Below are 16379 nucleotides of genomic sequence, written 5' to 3'. Positions count from 1 at the left end.
TATCTCTGCTAGTTAAGAAGCTATAAGCCAAAACGTAAAAAAGCATACCCTACCCATCCGCCAGCCTACTGTTGGGTGGTGGAATACGTTATTATAGACAAGGATATATATAACTTTAATAAGTCTAGCTTCCTAATAGGCAAGATCTTGTTATAGCTAGTAGTAATAGGCTTAGAGAAGCCTAGGAAGCAGAAGAAGATCTAACCTAGCAATTGTAAGTAGGTTACCCTAGTACAAGGCGTTAGGTTAATAGGGAAGGTTATCCTACTATTCCTTATCCTTATAGGTAAGGTTCTTATCTCTAACTAGTTTACTAAGGACCTCCTACAGGACTAGGTTATTAATGTTAGTCCTACTAGCTAGACTAATAATAATCTAGCGCTTGCCTAGCTCTACTACTTTAATACGCATGCAAAGCTAGTTAGGGTCTACTAGCTACTTATTATTAATGGCTATAAGAGCCACTGTTTAGTGGCTTTCTAAGATCTCTGTAGAGAGAAGAAGATAATCACTCTCTGTATGCCCCCACACTTGTCGCACCTGTTGCAGCCACTTAACGTCGCCTGCTTCTCGCCACTAAAGCGCCTGTATGGTGACAAGGTTTTGGCCTTAGCACAGAGTTGTATCTACTATATTAATAAGGAAACCTTCCTGCTAGCCTTTAAATTAGTGTTTAGTAAGGTGTTTACTAGAGAGAACGTTCGCGCAGGCTTTAGAGGTGCTAGGCTAGTCCTACACAACCTAGAGGTGGTGTTATTAAAGCTTAATATGCGCCTGCGCACGCTAACGCCACTAAACCTAGCAATGTTGCCTAGGAGCTAAAGACACTACACACTACTTATAAAGTAGAGGAGTAGTTAACGTAATCGGCCATTGAGTCGGCCAGGCAATTGAGCCGGCCACCTTTGCCAAGATCACACCTCATTCCACCTCTTATCTAATGTCTTAACAACCTAATCTTAGATTACTTCCTTGTAAGGATAGGATAATCCTTGCTATCTAAGCTATAAAATCTAACATGTTAATAAGCTAACAGCACGCTGCTGCTATCTATAACGTTCCTTAATCAACCCTCTAAGACTAACACGCTAAAACCACCTCACAACACAATTCCTACTACAGCAGATTAAGGCTTACTAAGCCTAAAGAGGAGGTGGTTATACAATACATAAGGAAGCTTAACACGCAAGGCTTTGCCCCTACGCTAAGCTACATACGTGAAATAGCCAATTAACTGCTAGCTGCCTATAGTAGTAGTAAGGTTAGAGAAAAATAGGCTAGGCACCTTGTAAACTAGAAGCCTAAGATCAAGTCTTAGGTAACCAGACAGCGCGATCACTAGAGAGTCTTGTGCAGTGATCTAGCTATTATCAGCCCCTAGTTTAACCTTGTGCGCAACGTTAAAGCTAAATATAGCATCTAGGACTAAGATACCTACAACTTTAATAAGACTAGCTTCTAGATAGGTGTTAGAGGGTCTGTTAAGGTAGTAATAGCATCTAAGAGGCGTCTTAAGCTACTTAGAGTCTAGCCTAGTAACTATAAATAGGTGATGTTAATTGCTACAATTAATGCTATAGGGTAGGTTATCCTGCCCTTTATTATCTTTAAAGTAAAGAACTATAACTAAGCCTAGTATTATAACCTAAAGGATTAGCGTATTAGTGTTAGCAAGAATAGCTAGACAACAAATAAACTAGGCCTAGAGTGGCTAAAGCACTTCATCCAGCATACAACAGCCTGGACAGTGGGTAGCCACCGGCTGCTGATTATTGATGGCTATAAGAGCCACAAGTTGCTTGCCTTTTAGGATCTGTGTAAGGAGAACAAAATTATTACTCTCTATATGCCTCCTTACACCTCCTATATCCTACAGCCACTTAATGTAGGCTGTTTTGCCCTATTAAAACAAGCATATAAGACAGAATTTAATGTCTTAGCAAATAGCTATATTACTTATATTAATAAGAAAGTATTCTTAGCTGCCTTTAATTAGGTATTTAATAAGGTATTTTTATCTAATATTATCTAATTAAGCTTCTAAGTAATAGGCTTAGTTCTAGACAACCTAGAGGTAGTGCTATTAAAGCTTAAAGTAAAGCCTTATATGCTAATACTACCTTTACTAGGGCCTACTACCTAGCAACCTAGAACACTAAGCAACGCTGCTAAAATATTAGCTTAATTAATGCTAATATCTAACTAGATTAGGCAGTACTACAGTTTATCTCTAGCTTTAATTATTAAGATAGTGTAGTAGTTTAAAAAGGGAGCTAATATAATAGTGCATTCCTAGGTGCTTATAGCAGCTTAGATAGTTAAGCTTTAAGTAGTAAATAAAGCTGCTTCTAAGTATAAAGCACGTAAAAGGAAGTAGATCTAGTATAGAGGAATCCTATTATAGAAAGAGGTAGAGGAAATAATAGCTGTATAAGAGGTGGTGGTGTAGGCAGAGGCAGAGAGGCGTGAGGAGAGGGTGCGAACAGGTGGTAGTAGAGAGGGTTCTTAACGCTGTAGGAGGTATAGTCAGGCTGGGCACAATAAGCGCACATGTAAGTAAGATACTGTAGACAGAGTGGATTAATTTGACGTACTGTGAGCCACAGTACAACGTTGTGGTGTTGAGTTATCTGCGTGTCAAGGTGGGTGGCTGCATAAGGTGGCCGGCTCAATTGCCTAGCCGACTCAATGGCCGATTACGTTAACTCTAATTTAAAAGTAGATTTAAATCTATTAAGGGTCTCTAGCAAGTTTGTTAGATAAGTGTAACGACTATGCACGAACACGACACGTGGCATAGCGCTCATAGCAGCTAGAGGCAAAGCTAGCTGGCTAGCACTATTATTGTCTATATATATTATACTACGCAACGAATACTTGCTTAAGTATTCTTGTGCTTACCTTTTGGTATAGGCAGAGAAGTCACGTAGTATTGATTTCGAGGGCAGGGCGCCTACTCTGTTACAATAAGTAGGTTAAACAGTTAGTAAAGGGCGCTTAGTAGATAGCTTATAATATAGTGTTAATACAGGAGGAAATAGGCCACCTTTAGGATGCTGTAGAAGTGTCTATAAAGCGCAGGACCTATAAGCAATAATATATACACATAGAGGAGACCCTTATAGTTAGCTAAGTAGCTTACTTAATTACTAAAAAGGAGGGTAGGGGTTATAGTAATGTAACGGTCTAGACTCTAAAGCTTAAGAAGAGCTAGAGCTAGCCGGTTACATTAGCTTAGTCGGCTTGGCTTAAGCTGGATATATATTATCTTCGCAGTTAACTAGACGTCTAGTTAACTTGTGCATGCTTTTTAGCAAAAGTTGTTAGGAATTAGATATCCTTTATTGGCCTTTGGCCAGACCACTACAAGTAAGGGCAAGACACCTGCAAAGAGGGTGTGCGTTAGACAATGCTATAGGTGTTGTAGTAAGATTAGACACAATTCCTACACTTGCAATGTAGAAATAGAGGATATAGATAATAGTAAAGCTTCTAAATAATACTATCTAGGCCTGTAAATAATTATTTATTTGTGTTGTGTTGTGATATAGCGCTGCGCAGGCGTTCTGTTGTTGAAAGTGCGGCGCTTGGTTGGGTGTGGCGCTCGCTTGTGAAACACGTTATTCTCTGTCTTCTTTATTTTGTGTCTCTCCCCTAATGTTGTGTACTCTTAACCCTGCCTTTCTATTAATTATTAGCTAAGGCATTGTCTTAGTAGTCCTAAATTGCTTAGGTACCCCTCTTTTACATGATTGGCGACCTCAATCTAGCATGTTGCTGATCATTAGGCTTAGTCTGTGGGCCCCTGCCTTGCTTGGTGAACTTGGCTGAGATCTCTGAGTGATTTCTCTGTACAGATCCGGCCCTGTCAACCTTTCCTCAGTAACCTAATATCTGACAGCTGTATCTAAAGCTTCCTTTAACACGTTACAGTGCTGTTGTTGAGGAGGCGTTAGTGTAGGAAGAGGTGTTGGTGGGGGCTTGGCAAAAGTGTTCAACTCGCCTGTGTGTTCCGCTCGCTAGTGGAGTAGTTACTAGCTATTTGATGTGGCTCTATAGCCCCAAGTTTGGCGGTGCGCATTAGGGGGGTTCGGCGCATTGCGCGCACGGACACGATATTTTGAGGCAACCCCTTGTTTTGGTCGTTTAGGTTGGGTTGGGGTTGCAAACGCCTATTTTACGACATATCTTGGGCGGCGCTAGTCTAGGTAAGGACATGGGTAGACTATTCTGTTGCGCTAGCCCGTGGTCTTCGATCGAATAATACATTACTAAGCCGTATCTTTGAAATTGAAGCAGCTGGAAGCGTTTAAGTAAATGATGTGACCCAACCCCGTTGGCCAGCCTAACTGCGAGAATTAATACCCACTCTCTTTTGTCATCTAGTTCGCTAAATTTTGATTTGTTAGTGGCTAACATGTCTTCTTCAAGCAAGAACGAGTCTGGACGGGCGAAGAGATTTTTACTTACGAATCCGCAAAGTCATCTGTTGTCTCGCTCGCCAGTCACGAAGGAGCAAGGCATCGTCAATTTCTCCGTTGTTCATTTCGCTTCCTTTGCTCTCGATATTCAGGTAATCAGGCAAAGAGTCGCGCCAGCGATCTAGCTGTTGTCTCAACGACTCTCTTTCGTCAAGAAGCAAGATCGGTCGTTTCTCATGGACACCGGATAGTTTGAGGATATGGTTTCCAAATGAGTGATGGACACAAATTGAGCAGCATCGGCCGTGAACTGATCTGCACATGGCAACTGTACAGTTGGATAATTCATGTTCATCTCTGATGTGCGGATTGTCATAGGCCTCCTGCATCCAGACTGAGTTTGACCTCTCGGATGTAGATTATTGCCTACGTTCGCCTCGCTTCTTCTTTATCAATACCTGAGGAGCGATGCATGGATTCGAGGTTTAGGTGAATGGAGTATGCAAGTCGAGCAGCAATGCCATTAAGGTTATAGGCCAGATTTGGCTTGATTGCATGTCGCGCATATGCTCCCAGGAAGTTTGCAGCTTGCGTCAGCTCCAGATTGCTCGCACCGATGAGTCAGCCTAGCATACTCCGCACTTCAGCGAAGTACCATGAATCTCACAAGGAGTTTTCATCTTAATTTCCCTCGTACAGGGCGCCAGGTACCAGAGTAGCATACAGAAGTCATACGATTTGTGGACGATTGGGATCATCGGTGGTGGCGAAGATGTATTTTTTGTCGCCAAAGAATTTTCGTATTGGATTGTACGCCTGGTCATGATAGACTGTATGAGTGAGGCATCTGTATGTCAGTGGAGGTGGTGTTGGCAAGTTAGAGCGACATGATCTCGACCGGTGACTGAATAGTTAACGAGCATGGTGTTCTTAGACGTGAAGAAATATAGAGGATGGCTGATACTGAAGGATGTGCGGAACCTTCCAGGTCGTAATGATTTACAGTCCTCCTGAATGCTATGAGAACAGTGATCAAGAAGGATGTAACATCAGCGAGGAAGGTGAAAATGGTGATGAACAAATGTGAATGCGCTGAAGGAGAAGATGTGCGAGGCAGGAAAGAAAAGAGGACTGAGCAAGGCACCTCAAAGATTCATGAACGTAAAAGAACAGATTCGACGTAGGATCAGCACAGCTCAACAGTACCTCGAACATACAGCCTCCATAGCGGCTGACTACAATTCAATCGGCGATAGTCAAGGTCAGCTCTTGGTCATAATTTAGTATCGTAATAACACCAGTATATTTGCATTGCAGTCCAGAGGTGAGGGCTAGATTATGTTGAGATACAACAATTTGTCAAGGTTGTGGTGGCTCCAAGGACGCGGCTGGTCAACGCGGTAGGAACGCGTTTTCCAGGGTTCTGACATCATCAGTTCCACCAAAAATCATCCCATCATCAACAAGTCGCGAGCCGCTTCGCAAAGTCAAGCTTGCATCGGCGCTTGTACCTGCATGTCAGGATCATTAGAAATAAAATAAAATCGCCATCATCATGTCGTCGCTTCTCGTGTGCTCCTCATTTCTCATCTCCGCTACTACTTTCCTATCGATCACTGGACCAGCACCTACCCACTGATCACAACACACTTCAAGCTTTTTCCCCAAAAAAACACATACATAGATAGCAACAGCCCCTACCACACCTATTCACATGAAGCCCATTCAGCGCAACATGTCTTTCCTCCTCCGCACGGCAAGCTTCGCAGCACCAACAATCGCGCGCTTCACCACACCCATTTCCCAACGAGCTTTCAGCACAGCGCCCCATATGTCCTTTAACATCGACTCCAAATTCCTGTCCCAAACCACCGCCGCTGAGAAGGCTCTTACCAACAAGGAGGGTCCCATCACCGACGGCCCTACCGCTCGCGCCCAGAAACATGTCGGCCAGCAACTCACTGCTCAGATCATTGGCGAGATCAACGACGCCGAGAATACCATCACTGGTTCTTCTCAACCCACCAAGGGCGGTCCAACAGCCGTGGCCCAGAGCATCCTGGCCAACGAGGTCGGCGCTGGCAAGAACAACAACTACAACGATAACAACACATCAAACAACTCCGAGAAGCACACCGGCAAGCTCGACTCGTTGACCATCCACAAGATCACCGAGGCCGAAAAGAACATCACAGGCCAGCAACCTGTCCAGGGCGGCCCCACAGCGAAATCACAGCAGCACGCCAACGAGCCCATCACGAGCGAGGCGCTGCATGACATCACTGAGGGTGAGAAGAAGATCACTGGCGGCAAGCGTGTTAAGGGTGGTCCTACATCGCAGGCTCAGAGCGAATTGGGCAAGAGCCGGTCTTGAACGCATATGCACGTGCACTGACTTCTCGACCCGGTACTAAAACATAGCGATGATGCTTGTACAGTATTACGAACATGATCCGGTGTATGATAGTAGTATTGAGTGTAATACGATGTCTCGGAAAATCTGATACTGATGAGGAAGTCTGTATGATAGAATACTGGTATTCGCATAATGAACAAACGCAACATACAACGTGTATTCCTCACATTGATGCATTCGCAGAGTTGGCGCCCAACCATGCCGCAAAGGCCTGCGCATTCCTTGTCTGCATGAAGACCGTTCCTGGTCCCGTGAATTTGCACACCAGGCCTTCGCCAGCCATCATGTTCGACACGATGCCACCAGATGCAACACGCTCGAGGACGTACTTACAGTTCCACGCAACAAGGTGGCCGTTGTCGATGATATACTTCTCGTCCTTCTGCAACTGCGGAATCATCAGCACCGATTCTCGATCCTTGGAATCAGACCATACTCACATCCTTCCTGATAATCGCCCCAAAACTCGTGCACCACAAAATACCCTGTCCACTAATTTTATACACAAACAGGCCCTCGCCGCTAAACATGGCCTTCGTAACACCCTGGCTCTTATACTCCGTGACAATACCCTGAGTACACGCCAGAAACGCATCCTTACCCACGCTCCACTGCTCGTGGCCCCCAAGCTTGATGATGGTAATGTCGCCGATAGATGCAGGTGCAAGGAGAAGTTCGCCAGGCCCAGTGTATTGCGATTTCGTCATGTCGCCGCCGATCAGGGCCTTTTTGAGCGAGAATTTCATGGTGCCCTTGAGGGTGATGGTGGGCGTCATTGCTATCATTGCGCCTGGGAAGTGTTAGCTTCTGTTCTGGTCTTGAGAGGATTGACCGGTTAAGGGAAGACGTACCGGGCTTCGCGGTGAATGGACACCCAATTGCCAATTGCACGGTGAGGATGGTGTTCGTGTCGCGGTGGCTCACGCGGTAGCTGCCACCGTTGAAGGTGCCCACATCGTCTGCTTGTGTGCTTCCTGCGCCCGCGAACTGTGGCTGTGAGGCTTGGACCTGCTGCTGTGGTTGTGTCTGCTGTTGGCTGGTTTGCTGTTGTGGCATGCCGGGGTGCTGAAGCGGGCTTTGGGTTGGCGCGGGGGTACCGTAGGTGCTCAGGGGACCTTTCTCAGGGAATAGCTGTTGAGGCGGCTGATGCTGCTGTTGTTGTTGTGGCTGCGGCTGATGCTGGGTAGGCGCACTTCCGGGCGGTGGGAAGTGCTGTTGCGGTTGTTGTTGTTGTTGCTGCAAATAGTCCGAAGGCGGCGCATAGTGTTGCTGTTGTCCACCCGGTGGAGGGTAGTGCTGTTGCTGTTGCTGCTGTCCTTGCGCAGGAGGAGACGAGGGAGGTGGAGGATATGATTGACCGCCTGGCGGAGGCGAGAAGTACTGCTGTTGATCTTGCTGTTGATCTGTAATGTGTCAGTGCGATGTTTGGCGATTATCAACGTAGAAGTGGCGTACCATATCCACCCTTCTCTGGTGGTGCTATTGCCAGTCAGCTCATGTCGACACAGCGCTTGTATGAGAAGCTCACGAGGGTAAAAGTTACCACCTGGCGGTGTTTTTCCGTACCCTGACATTGTGTATTACTGGAGCGCGAGTAGGCTTGCGATACTGAATATTAGGCGACCAGCGCGTGTATGGTCTCCGTAGGGACTTCAGAGGGTATCGAGAGGAGAAAGAAGTGGGAATCAAGCTGAGCAGAGGACAAGTGCCTCGTCAGCACATATACCGCGCGCGGCGCCCCTCGTTACCCGCTCGTGTCAAGCTCAGCCTCGATCATCCATAGCTGTTGGCTAGCGGGGTACGCAGCCGCCGGACGGGAAGGTCTCGCATTGTTCCCTGGACCTCTGCTGCAGATTACTTCGTACCACAGTTACACTACTCTAATGTGACGATCAGCTTACCGTGTAGCTATTTTAAACAGTCAGTCATTCGACCTAGCGAGAGACGCGCATTGTAGTCGAGGCTAATTGAGAAACATCGAAGCTTCAGAAAGCTCGAGGGATCAGGGTCCCTGTCCAAGCGTTTGTGTCCCGCTTGCAAGCGCCCTCACCTCCCGCACTACGAAGAATCTCGTTTTTTTTGGCCGATGAACCGATGCGCACGGCCCTTGAACATGATTTCCGTTCGCAACGCCCATAGTAATCCTGTAACGGTTGAGAGGAGAAGCGGATCACGTGTTGTTGGCGATGGTCTGGTGCTACTTCCTCATGTTGTTGAGCACCTCTTACCTCAGCTGCATCACAAAGACGTCATCAAAACAGACCCCGCAGTGAGCCTTAGAGAGCAAAGTGTAACGGTCTAGACTCTAAAGCTAAAGAAGAGCTAGAGCTAGCCAGTTACATTAGCTTAGCCGGCTTGGCTTAAGCTAGATATATATTATCTACGCAGTTAACTAGACGTCTAGCTAACTTGTGCATGCTTTTTAGCAAAAGTTGTTAGGAAGTAACGTAGATTATCACTGAGCCAGCTATATCACCAAACTAGCCACTTTCTCTTAGCACAACCACCTTTTACCCTAACATAATATGCCTTAATAATAACAACTTTAGAATACTACTAGAGAAGGTAGAGTTATCCTTGCTATCTAGGCCTTCTATGCTAGCTAATTTCGCAGTATCTACAGCGCTGCTAGAGCGTTGAACATACCTTATTAGTAGGTCTCTAATCACCTTCACAATACTATATTTTAACTAACCTGTTTTATCAGTGAGCGCCCCACCTCAGTGAGCGCCCCACGAACACCAGCAAAGCGCATGCGCGACACTCAACGCGTAATGTCTTAACAACCACAACCTCACAAGCCCTATATTAAAGCTGATGTGCAGCTTGCCCTCTCTAACATTAAATACGACTAGATTACAAGCCTGCAACGTGCTAAGGCAGTCTATAGTGTTCCTTGTAGGATAATATAATAATAATATAACAGGAAGCCCTCTAGACACAACTGCAAGCCTAGATTAAAGCACCTAACAAAGCTAGAAGAGGAGGTAATTCTGCAGCGTATACTTGACAAGAACCTACGTAGAGTACCAACCTTAAAGCTACACGTACAAGATATGGCTGATAGACTGCTGCGCGACCGCAGTGGTGAGCCTGTTAGTAAATGCTAGGTTGACAGGTTTATTAAGCGTACACCTAAGCTGCGCACGCGCTAGACTCGTCCATACAATTACTAGCGAGCTCTCTGCGAAGACCCAGCAATTATTAAGCCCTAGTTCACACTAGTTTAGAATATAAAGGCAAAGTATAGTATTATAGACAATAATATATAACGTATTCCACCACCCAACAGCTCAAACCACCCAACAGCTTAAAATGTCTTGGCACAACCAACACTAGTTACAAATTTCTATTTTTATTACTATTATACAAGGAGCCTGTGTATGCTGTACTAACCTCTAATTTAGAAGTCTCCTCTACATCCTTTTTACACATTTGCGCGTTGTGCCTAGTCTTGCTGCAGTTCCTACAGCGCTGTAAAGCTGGTTAGGCTCTCTCTTGATCACCACCACGACAAGCCTTCTTCGACCGCTCTGCGGCTATAGAGGCCTCTGCAGCCACCTGGGCTGCTGCCTCACCATACTCCATTGTGCCGCCATGCTGGATCCGCTTCCTTTTGCGCGATTTCCTTTTGGTCATCACTGCTAATTGCTCTTCAAGCTTAGTAATCCAGGCTACTTAAAGCGCGTTCTAATGCAGCATAAGCTTGCTGCCTCTAATAAGCTAAGAGAAGCCTGCCTGCGCAGTAATAGGAGAATAAGTAAAGGACTTGCGTACAAGCTTTAATTATAATCTAAACTTATATATATTACTTAGAGTCTTTAACTGCCACAGCATCTCTAGGAGGAGGGGTTCTAGCAGGGTACGTAGCTGCACTTTAAGGCAATCTAATACAACCTACGTGTTAAGAGGGACAAGTCCTAATACCTTAAAGGCCTTATAATAGATTACCTCTATAAATATATTATAAAATATATCTTTAAAGGCTAGTAGGAAGCCTTCTTTATTAATATAGAAGACGCGCTTATATGCTAAGTCTTGTATATGCTAAGAGTACTTGCGCTTTAATAGCAAGAAGTAGACTACATTAAGCAGCTAGAGGATGTGCAACAAGTAAGGTAGCATGCAGAGGGTAAGGATCTTATATTTAAGGTAGTAGTCCTTAAAATCCTAGTTAAGGTAGCTCTTATAGCTGTCTAAAATAAGCAGCCTGTACACCCCTACCTAGCCTGCCTTTGTATGCGCGTTAAAGTGCTTCAACTACTCTAGACTAAGTGCATTATTTGTCTAGCTGTTCTGAGAGACTAAGAGCTTCTAATTGCGTGGTATATCTGCCTCCTTGTACTAGGCAGAGATGTGAACGCGTCCTTTGTAGATAATAAAAGGTGGGGTACAAGATCTAGCAGCGCAGATGCTCTAGATAACTGTTACCTATTCGCGATCACCTGGCTAAACAAGCTTAGGCTAAGTACACCTCTCTGCGCCTGTAACAACCTTTATTAAGCCAATAACACCTATCTAGAAGCTAGTCTTATTAAAGTTGTGCATGTTATAGTTGTGTACGCTGTACTTGGCTCTAGTGTCCTCTACCAGCTTAAACCACGCGCCAATTGTCTCTAGATCCTCCTGCAGTATCCTCTGCCTATCTTTAGCTTGATTAAAGGCCATCTTAAGCTCAGCTAAGCGCGTTACAAAGCGCTCAGCCCAGTGCTTGCCAACTAGCTGCCTACCGCGTACACCCAACACTTTATCAGCCATATCTGCTACCTCGCACAGCTAGGGCGCGAATCCTTGCAAATCTAGGTTACAGATATATTAGATAATTATTTGCTCTTCTATAAGTGTAAGTTTACAGCTATTAGGTGCTTGTTTAAGGATAAACAGGGCTCCTCTAACACGTGTAGAGAGAATATATTGTTTAATATTAAAAGTGCGCGCAGCTGCTCTCTAGCTTTTAAATTATTTTAAATAAAGAGCTTTAAGGGCAAGGTTAACTCTACCTTTGTGTTCACATAGTAACGTGTTATGTGGTTAAGGCATGTTGCAACAAAGAGGGTGTTTGTTGTGCTAAGACATTTTGAGCTGTTGGGTGGTTTAAGCTGTTGGGTGGTGGAATACGTTACAACTTTAATAAGTCTAGCTTCCTAATAGGCAAGATATCTTTATAACTTGTTATAACAGGTATAGAGAAACCTAGGAAAGTAAAGAAGCTTTAGCCTAGTGTTGCAGCCAAAATAGAGGCAAAATGTACATACATTTGCACCCCTGAATTGGCTGGTAAATAGGCATGATATGTGCTGCGACACACCCCCTCACGTCTAACCAGGACTGCATGATTGGAGGTGACATAACGCAGCAGAATGCCTAATGTGCTGAGTAGGTGAATCCTTCTTCGTGATGCTCTACACTATGCTCTAGATGGTAGCCCTAGTTAAGCAGGTACCGTGCCAAGGCTTGGCTATGGTCACCCATGGAACACGAAAATCCATTCAACCTTTGCTTGCGCAGCTTCAGCGTCCGGGCTCATAACTGTTGCAGCCAAAATAGAGGCAAAATGTACATACATTTGCACCCCTGAATTGGCTGGTAAATAGGCATGATATGTGCTGCGACACCTAGTAATTGTAAGTAGACTATATTAATACAGGGCGTCAGCGCAACAGGGCGTGTTATCCTACCCTTCCTTATCTTTGCTAGCAAGGTTCTTATCTCTAACTAGTTTACTAAGGACCTCCTACGCAATTAGGTTATTTAAGTAAGCCTAATAGGCTAGACAAACAACAATCTAGCGCTTGCCTGGCTTAATTACTTTAATACGCATGTGAGACCTGTAGGAGCGTATAGGCTGCTAATTATTAACAGCTACAAGAGCTATTGCTTAATATATTTCTAGAATTGCTGCAAGGAGAAGAAGATTATTACCCTCTGTATGCCTCTACACTTATTACACCTCCTGCAGCTACTTAATGTTGCCTGTTTCTTGCTATTAAAGCGCGCGTACAGTGATTAGGTCTCAGCCTTAGCACGCAATTGTATTAACTATATTAGTAAATAGACCTTCTTACTAGCCTTTAAAGTAGCTTTTAAGAAGGCGTTTACAAGAGAGAATGCTTGCGCAGGGTTTTAAGGCGCTAGATTGTCTCTATATAATCTACAGGCTGTGTTATTGAAGCTAGATGTGTAGCTGTGTACGCAAACTCTACTACAGCAAGTTAACACTGCTTAGGAGGCAAAAACACCACGCAACGCTAAAGAAATAGAGGCGCAATTAACACTAGTTTAAAACAGGATAAAAATCTATTAAGGGTCTCTAGCAAGTTTACTTAATAAGTAGGTGCAGTAGCTAACAAAAGGCGCGTAGTAGATAGCTTATAAGATAGTGTTAATGCGCGCAGAGATAGTGCGCCTTAATACTACTACTAAAGCAGTAATAAAGTGTAAAAGTTGCAAGAGACGCTACGTATAGGTAGAGGAGACATTAACAGTTAGTAAGGTATTAGACTTAATTACTAAAAGAGAGGGTGGTAGATATAAGGAGGGTAAGGAGCTAGCAAAGAGGGTGCGCGCAGGGTGACACTACAGCTGTTGCAGTAAGATTAGGCACAACTCTTGCACCTGTAAGGTAGAAATTAAGGATATAAATAACAGTAACGCTTCTAAATAATACTATACTATTGTAAGAGTACAAAATTTGTGTTGTGGTGCTAAGCTATGTTGCTGCGCGTACGCCTCGCTGGTGTTCGTGGGGCGCTCACTGAGGTGGGGCGCTCACTGATAAAACAGGTTAGACATATATACTAATTACTAGAAACTTACTATACTAGAGGAGCAGACAATTGTCTAGTATATACTTAACCTTAATTTGTAAGGATTTGCGCCCTAGCTATGTAAGGTGGTAGATATAGCTAATAAGATACTTAGTGTGTGTAGTAAAGAGCCTGTTAGTAAACTATAGGCTAGTAGGCTTATGACACGTTTAGACAAGCTTAAAATAGCCTTTAATTAAGCTAAGGATAGATAGAGGATACTATAGGAAGATCATAAGATAATTAGCATGTAGTTTAAGCTAGTAGAGGATACTTAAGTTAAGTATAACGTGGTTTATCACCAAGCCACCAGGTATCACTGAACCGCCACCCCTTACCAATTTTGCGACTGTTACAATAATTATTACAATGCTATTACAATACAACACGCAATTACCCTATAACAAAGGTATACTATACCTTACTATCTAAGCTATAAAAGCTACTGTGCCTAATAGTATAAATTACGTGTCTAAGGCCTTTAGTGTTCCCTAATTAATATTAAGAGACTAATATGCAGGAGGGCTTGCACAATATAATTACAAGGCTAATTTAAAGAAGCTAATAAAGGTAGAAGAGGAGGTAATAGTTAACTGTATACTTAAGCTAGACAGGTAAGGAATAGGCGCAACAAAGACTATAGTGCAAGATATAGCTAATAATCTACTTGCTGCATGTAGTGAAGGACCTGTTAGTAAGCTCTAGGTAAACAGGTTTAACACGCATACCTAACAAATTAAGCTTTAATGTAGCTAACTGTGTAATTATTAACAAGCCCTAAATAAAGATACACGCGTTATAACACCCTAGTTTAAGCTAGTTAGGAATACAAAGGAGAAGTATAGAATCCTAGATAGAGATACCTATAACTTTAATAAGACTAGGTTTATAATAGGCATAATTAGGTCTAAGATAGTGTTTACAGGCTTAGAGAAGTAATCTAACCCTAAGAATATCTAGCCTAGTAATTAGGAGTAGGTTACAATTATTATTAGTGTCTATGCTGCTAGCTAGGCTATCCTACCCTTTATTATCTTCTAAGGTAAGGTCCTAATTACAACCTAGTACCCTAATCTACCTTGTAATTAGGTAATTACAACTAGCAAGAATAGCTAGACAATAAACAAGCTTAGTCTAGAGTAGTTAAAGCACTTTAACATGTCTATAAAAGAGTATACTATTAGCACCTACTATCTACTTATTATTAATAGCTACAAGAGCTATAACTCTACAGAGTTTAAGGAATACTGTGTAGAATACAAGATTATTACCTTATATATGCCCCTACACTTATTACACCTGTTGTAGCTACTTAACATAGCCTATTTTAGCCCCTTAAAGAGGGTGTACTTAATTAAGGTTAACGCCTAGTTACAATACTTAAAGATATAAATTAAGAAAGAGTTCTTCCTTACTAGCTTCTAGACAGCCTATTACAAGGCTATTATAAAAGACAATATCTATAGAGGCTTTAGAGGCGCAGGACTAGTTCCTTTTAACCTAGAGCAAGTGCTATTAAAGCTTAATATAGTCCTTTGCACGCTAATACTACCACCACTAGAGACTACCCTATAGGAATCTAAAACACTAACTAGCGCAAAGGAGGTTAAGTCACAAATATTGTATATCTGTAAGCACATGCAATTGCACAGAGATTCGCCCCTGTCTCCTATTATAAAATTACTTAACTTGCTTACTAGAGGGGTTGCGCAGATAGACTATGCCAACGTGTTGTAGAGAAGGGAAATAGATAGCATAAAGAAGGCTATTAAGGCTCTAACAGCGTAGCGTGGTTGCAAAAGAAAGTATATCTAGACAGAGGAGGCTCTCACAGTTAGTAAGGTACAGGATATAATAGCTAAGAAGGATAGTGGTAGTAGTAAGGTATCTAAACAGTCTAGGAAGAAGGTGCGCAAAGAGAGGCACTGCAGACGTTGCAGCAAGACTAGCCACAATTTGCGCACCTGCACTGCAGAAATATTAGATGCAGATAATAGTGCTGCTTCTAAAGAGTAATTATAGCAATTATAAGTATTAGTGTAGTGTTGTAGTTAAGTGTAATAGTTGTGTAATAGTTAGTAACTCTAAAAAAGTTGGTAAGGGGTAGCAGTTTAGTGATACCTGGCGGCTTGGTGATAAACCACGTTAGTGTTTATAATAACAATATGCACAACTTTAATAAAACTAGGTTCTAGATAGGTGTTGCTTTGTCTTTAAAGGTTGTAACAGGCTTAGAGAGACGTGCTCAGCTAGAGCTTGTTTAGCCAGGCGATCGCGAGTGGGTTACTGTTATCCAGAGCATCTGCGCTGCTAGGTATGCAACCCTACATTTTATTATCTACAAAGGACGCGTCTTTATCTCTGCCTAGTATAAGGAGACAGATATACCCTATAATTAGAAGCTCTTAGTCTCTAAGAATAGTTAGATAAATAACATGCTTAGCCTTAAGTAGTTAAAGTACTTTAACACGCATATAAAGACACGTTAGGTAGGAGTATACAGGTTACTTATCTTAGATAGCTATAAGAGCTATCTTAACTAGGAGTTTAAGGACTATTGCCTAGAGAACTAAATACTTACTCTCTACATACTACCTTACTTATTATACATCCTCTAGCTACTTAATATAACGTGTTTCACAATCGAGCGCCGCACCCAACCGCGCGCCGCACTCTCGCTGCCAGAACGCCAGCGCAACAACAGCGCGTAATGTCTCAACCACAACAAGCTCCTAC

At 43.3% G+C, this 16379-nt stretch overlaps 3 protein-coding genes across 3 annotated transcripts; 1 reads left to right on the top strand and 2 right to left on the bottom strand.

The window, feature by feature from the left end:
* The first annotated feature begins 6059 nt into the window (after window positions 1-6059).
* On the top strand, window positions 6060-6844 carry M421DRAFT_423692 (uncharacterized protein). Its single transcript, XM_033593542.1, has one exon. It carries the CDS (start codon window positions 6136-6138, stop codon window positions 6793-6795), a length of 660 nt encoding a protein of 219 aa, XP_033445843.1. The 5' UTR covers window positions 6060-6135; the 3' UTR covers window positions 6796-6844.
* A 53-nt stretch (window positions 6845-6897) lies between these two features.
* M421DRAFT_240171 (DUF124-domain-containing protein) lies at window positions 6898-8039 on the bottom strand. The gene is made up of 3 exons (XM_033588480.1): window positions 7689-8039; window positions 7278-7627; window positions 6898-7219 (listed from the first exon to the last, which is right to left on the bottom strand). The coding sequence occupies exons 1-3, from the start codon at window positions 7891-7893 to the stop codon at window positions 7001-7003; spliced, it is 774 nt and encodes a 257-aa protein (XP_033445842.1). The 5' UTR covers window positions 7894-8039; the 3' UTR covers window positions 6898-7000.
* Window positions 7890-8372, bottom strand: M421DRAFT_240175 (uncharacterized protein). The gene is made up of 2 exons (XM_033588481.1): window positions 8293-8372; window positions 7890-8240 (listed from the first exon to the last, which is right to left on the bottom strand). Exons 1-2 carry the CDS (start codon window positions 8293-8295, stop codon window positions 7944-7946), a joined length of 300 nt encoding a protein of 99 aa, XP_033445841.1. The 5' UTR covers window positions 8296-8372; the 3' UTR covers window positions 7890-7943.
* Between the last annotated feature and the right edge of the window lie 8007 nt (window positions 8373-16379).

Source organism: Didymella exigua (assembly GCF_010094145.1).
Source record: "Didymella exigua CBS 183.55 unplaced genomic scaffold M421scaffold_28, whole genome shotgun sequence".
NCBI lineage: Eukaryota > Fungi > Ascomycota > Dothideomycetes > Pleosporales > Didymellaceae > Didymella > Didymella exigua.
The sequence above is the reverse complement of the archived record's forward strand: the minus strand, read 5'-3'. Positions and strand labels throughout refer to the sequence as shown.

What these genes read in the sequence shown, in the direction of transcription:
- M421DRAFT_423692 (XM_033593542.1), top strand. Translation starts at nt 6,136, where the DNA reads ATGAAGCCCATTCAGCGCAACATGTCTTTCCTCCTCCGCACGGCAAGC.
- M421DRAFT_240171 (XM_033588480.1), bottom strand. Translation starts at nt 7,893, where the DNA reads ATGCCACAACAGCAAACCAGCCAACAGCAGACACAACCACAGCAGCAG. An exon ending in TCCATTCACCGCGAAGCCCG is followed by an intron (nt 7,628 to 7,688) that starts GTACGTCTTCCC and finishes AACACTTCCCAG; the next exon opens with GCGCAATGATAGCAATGACG. An exon ending in GGGCGATTATCAGGAAGGAT is followed by an intron (nt 7,220 to 7,277) that starts GTGAGTATGGTC and finishes CCGCAGTTGCAG; the next exon opens with AAGGACGAGAAGTATATCAT.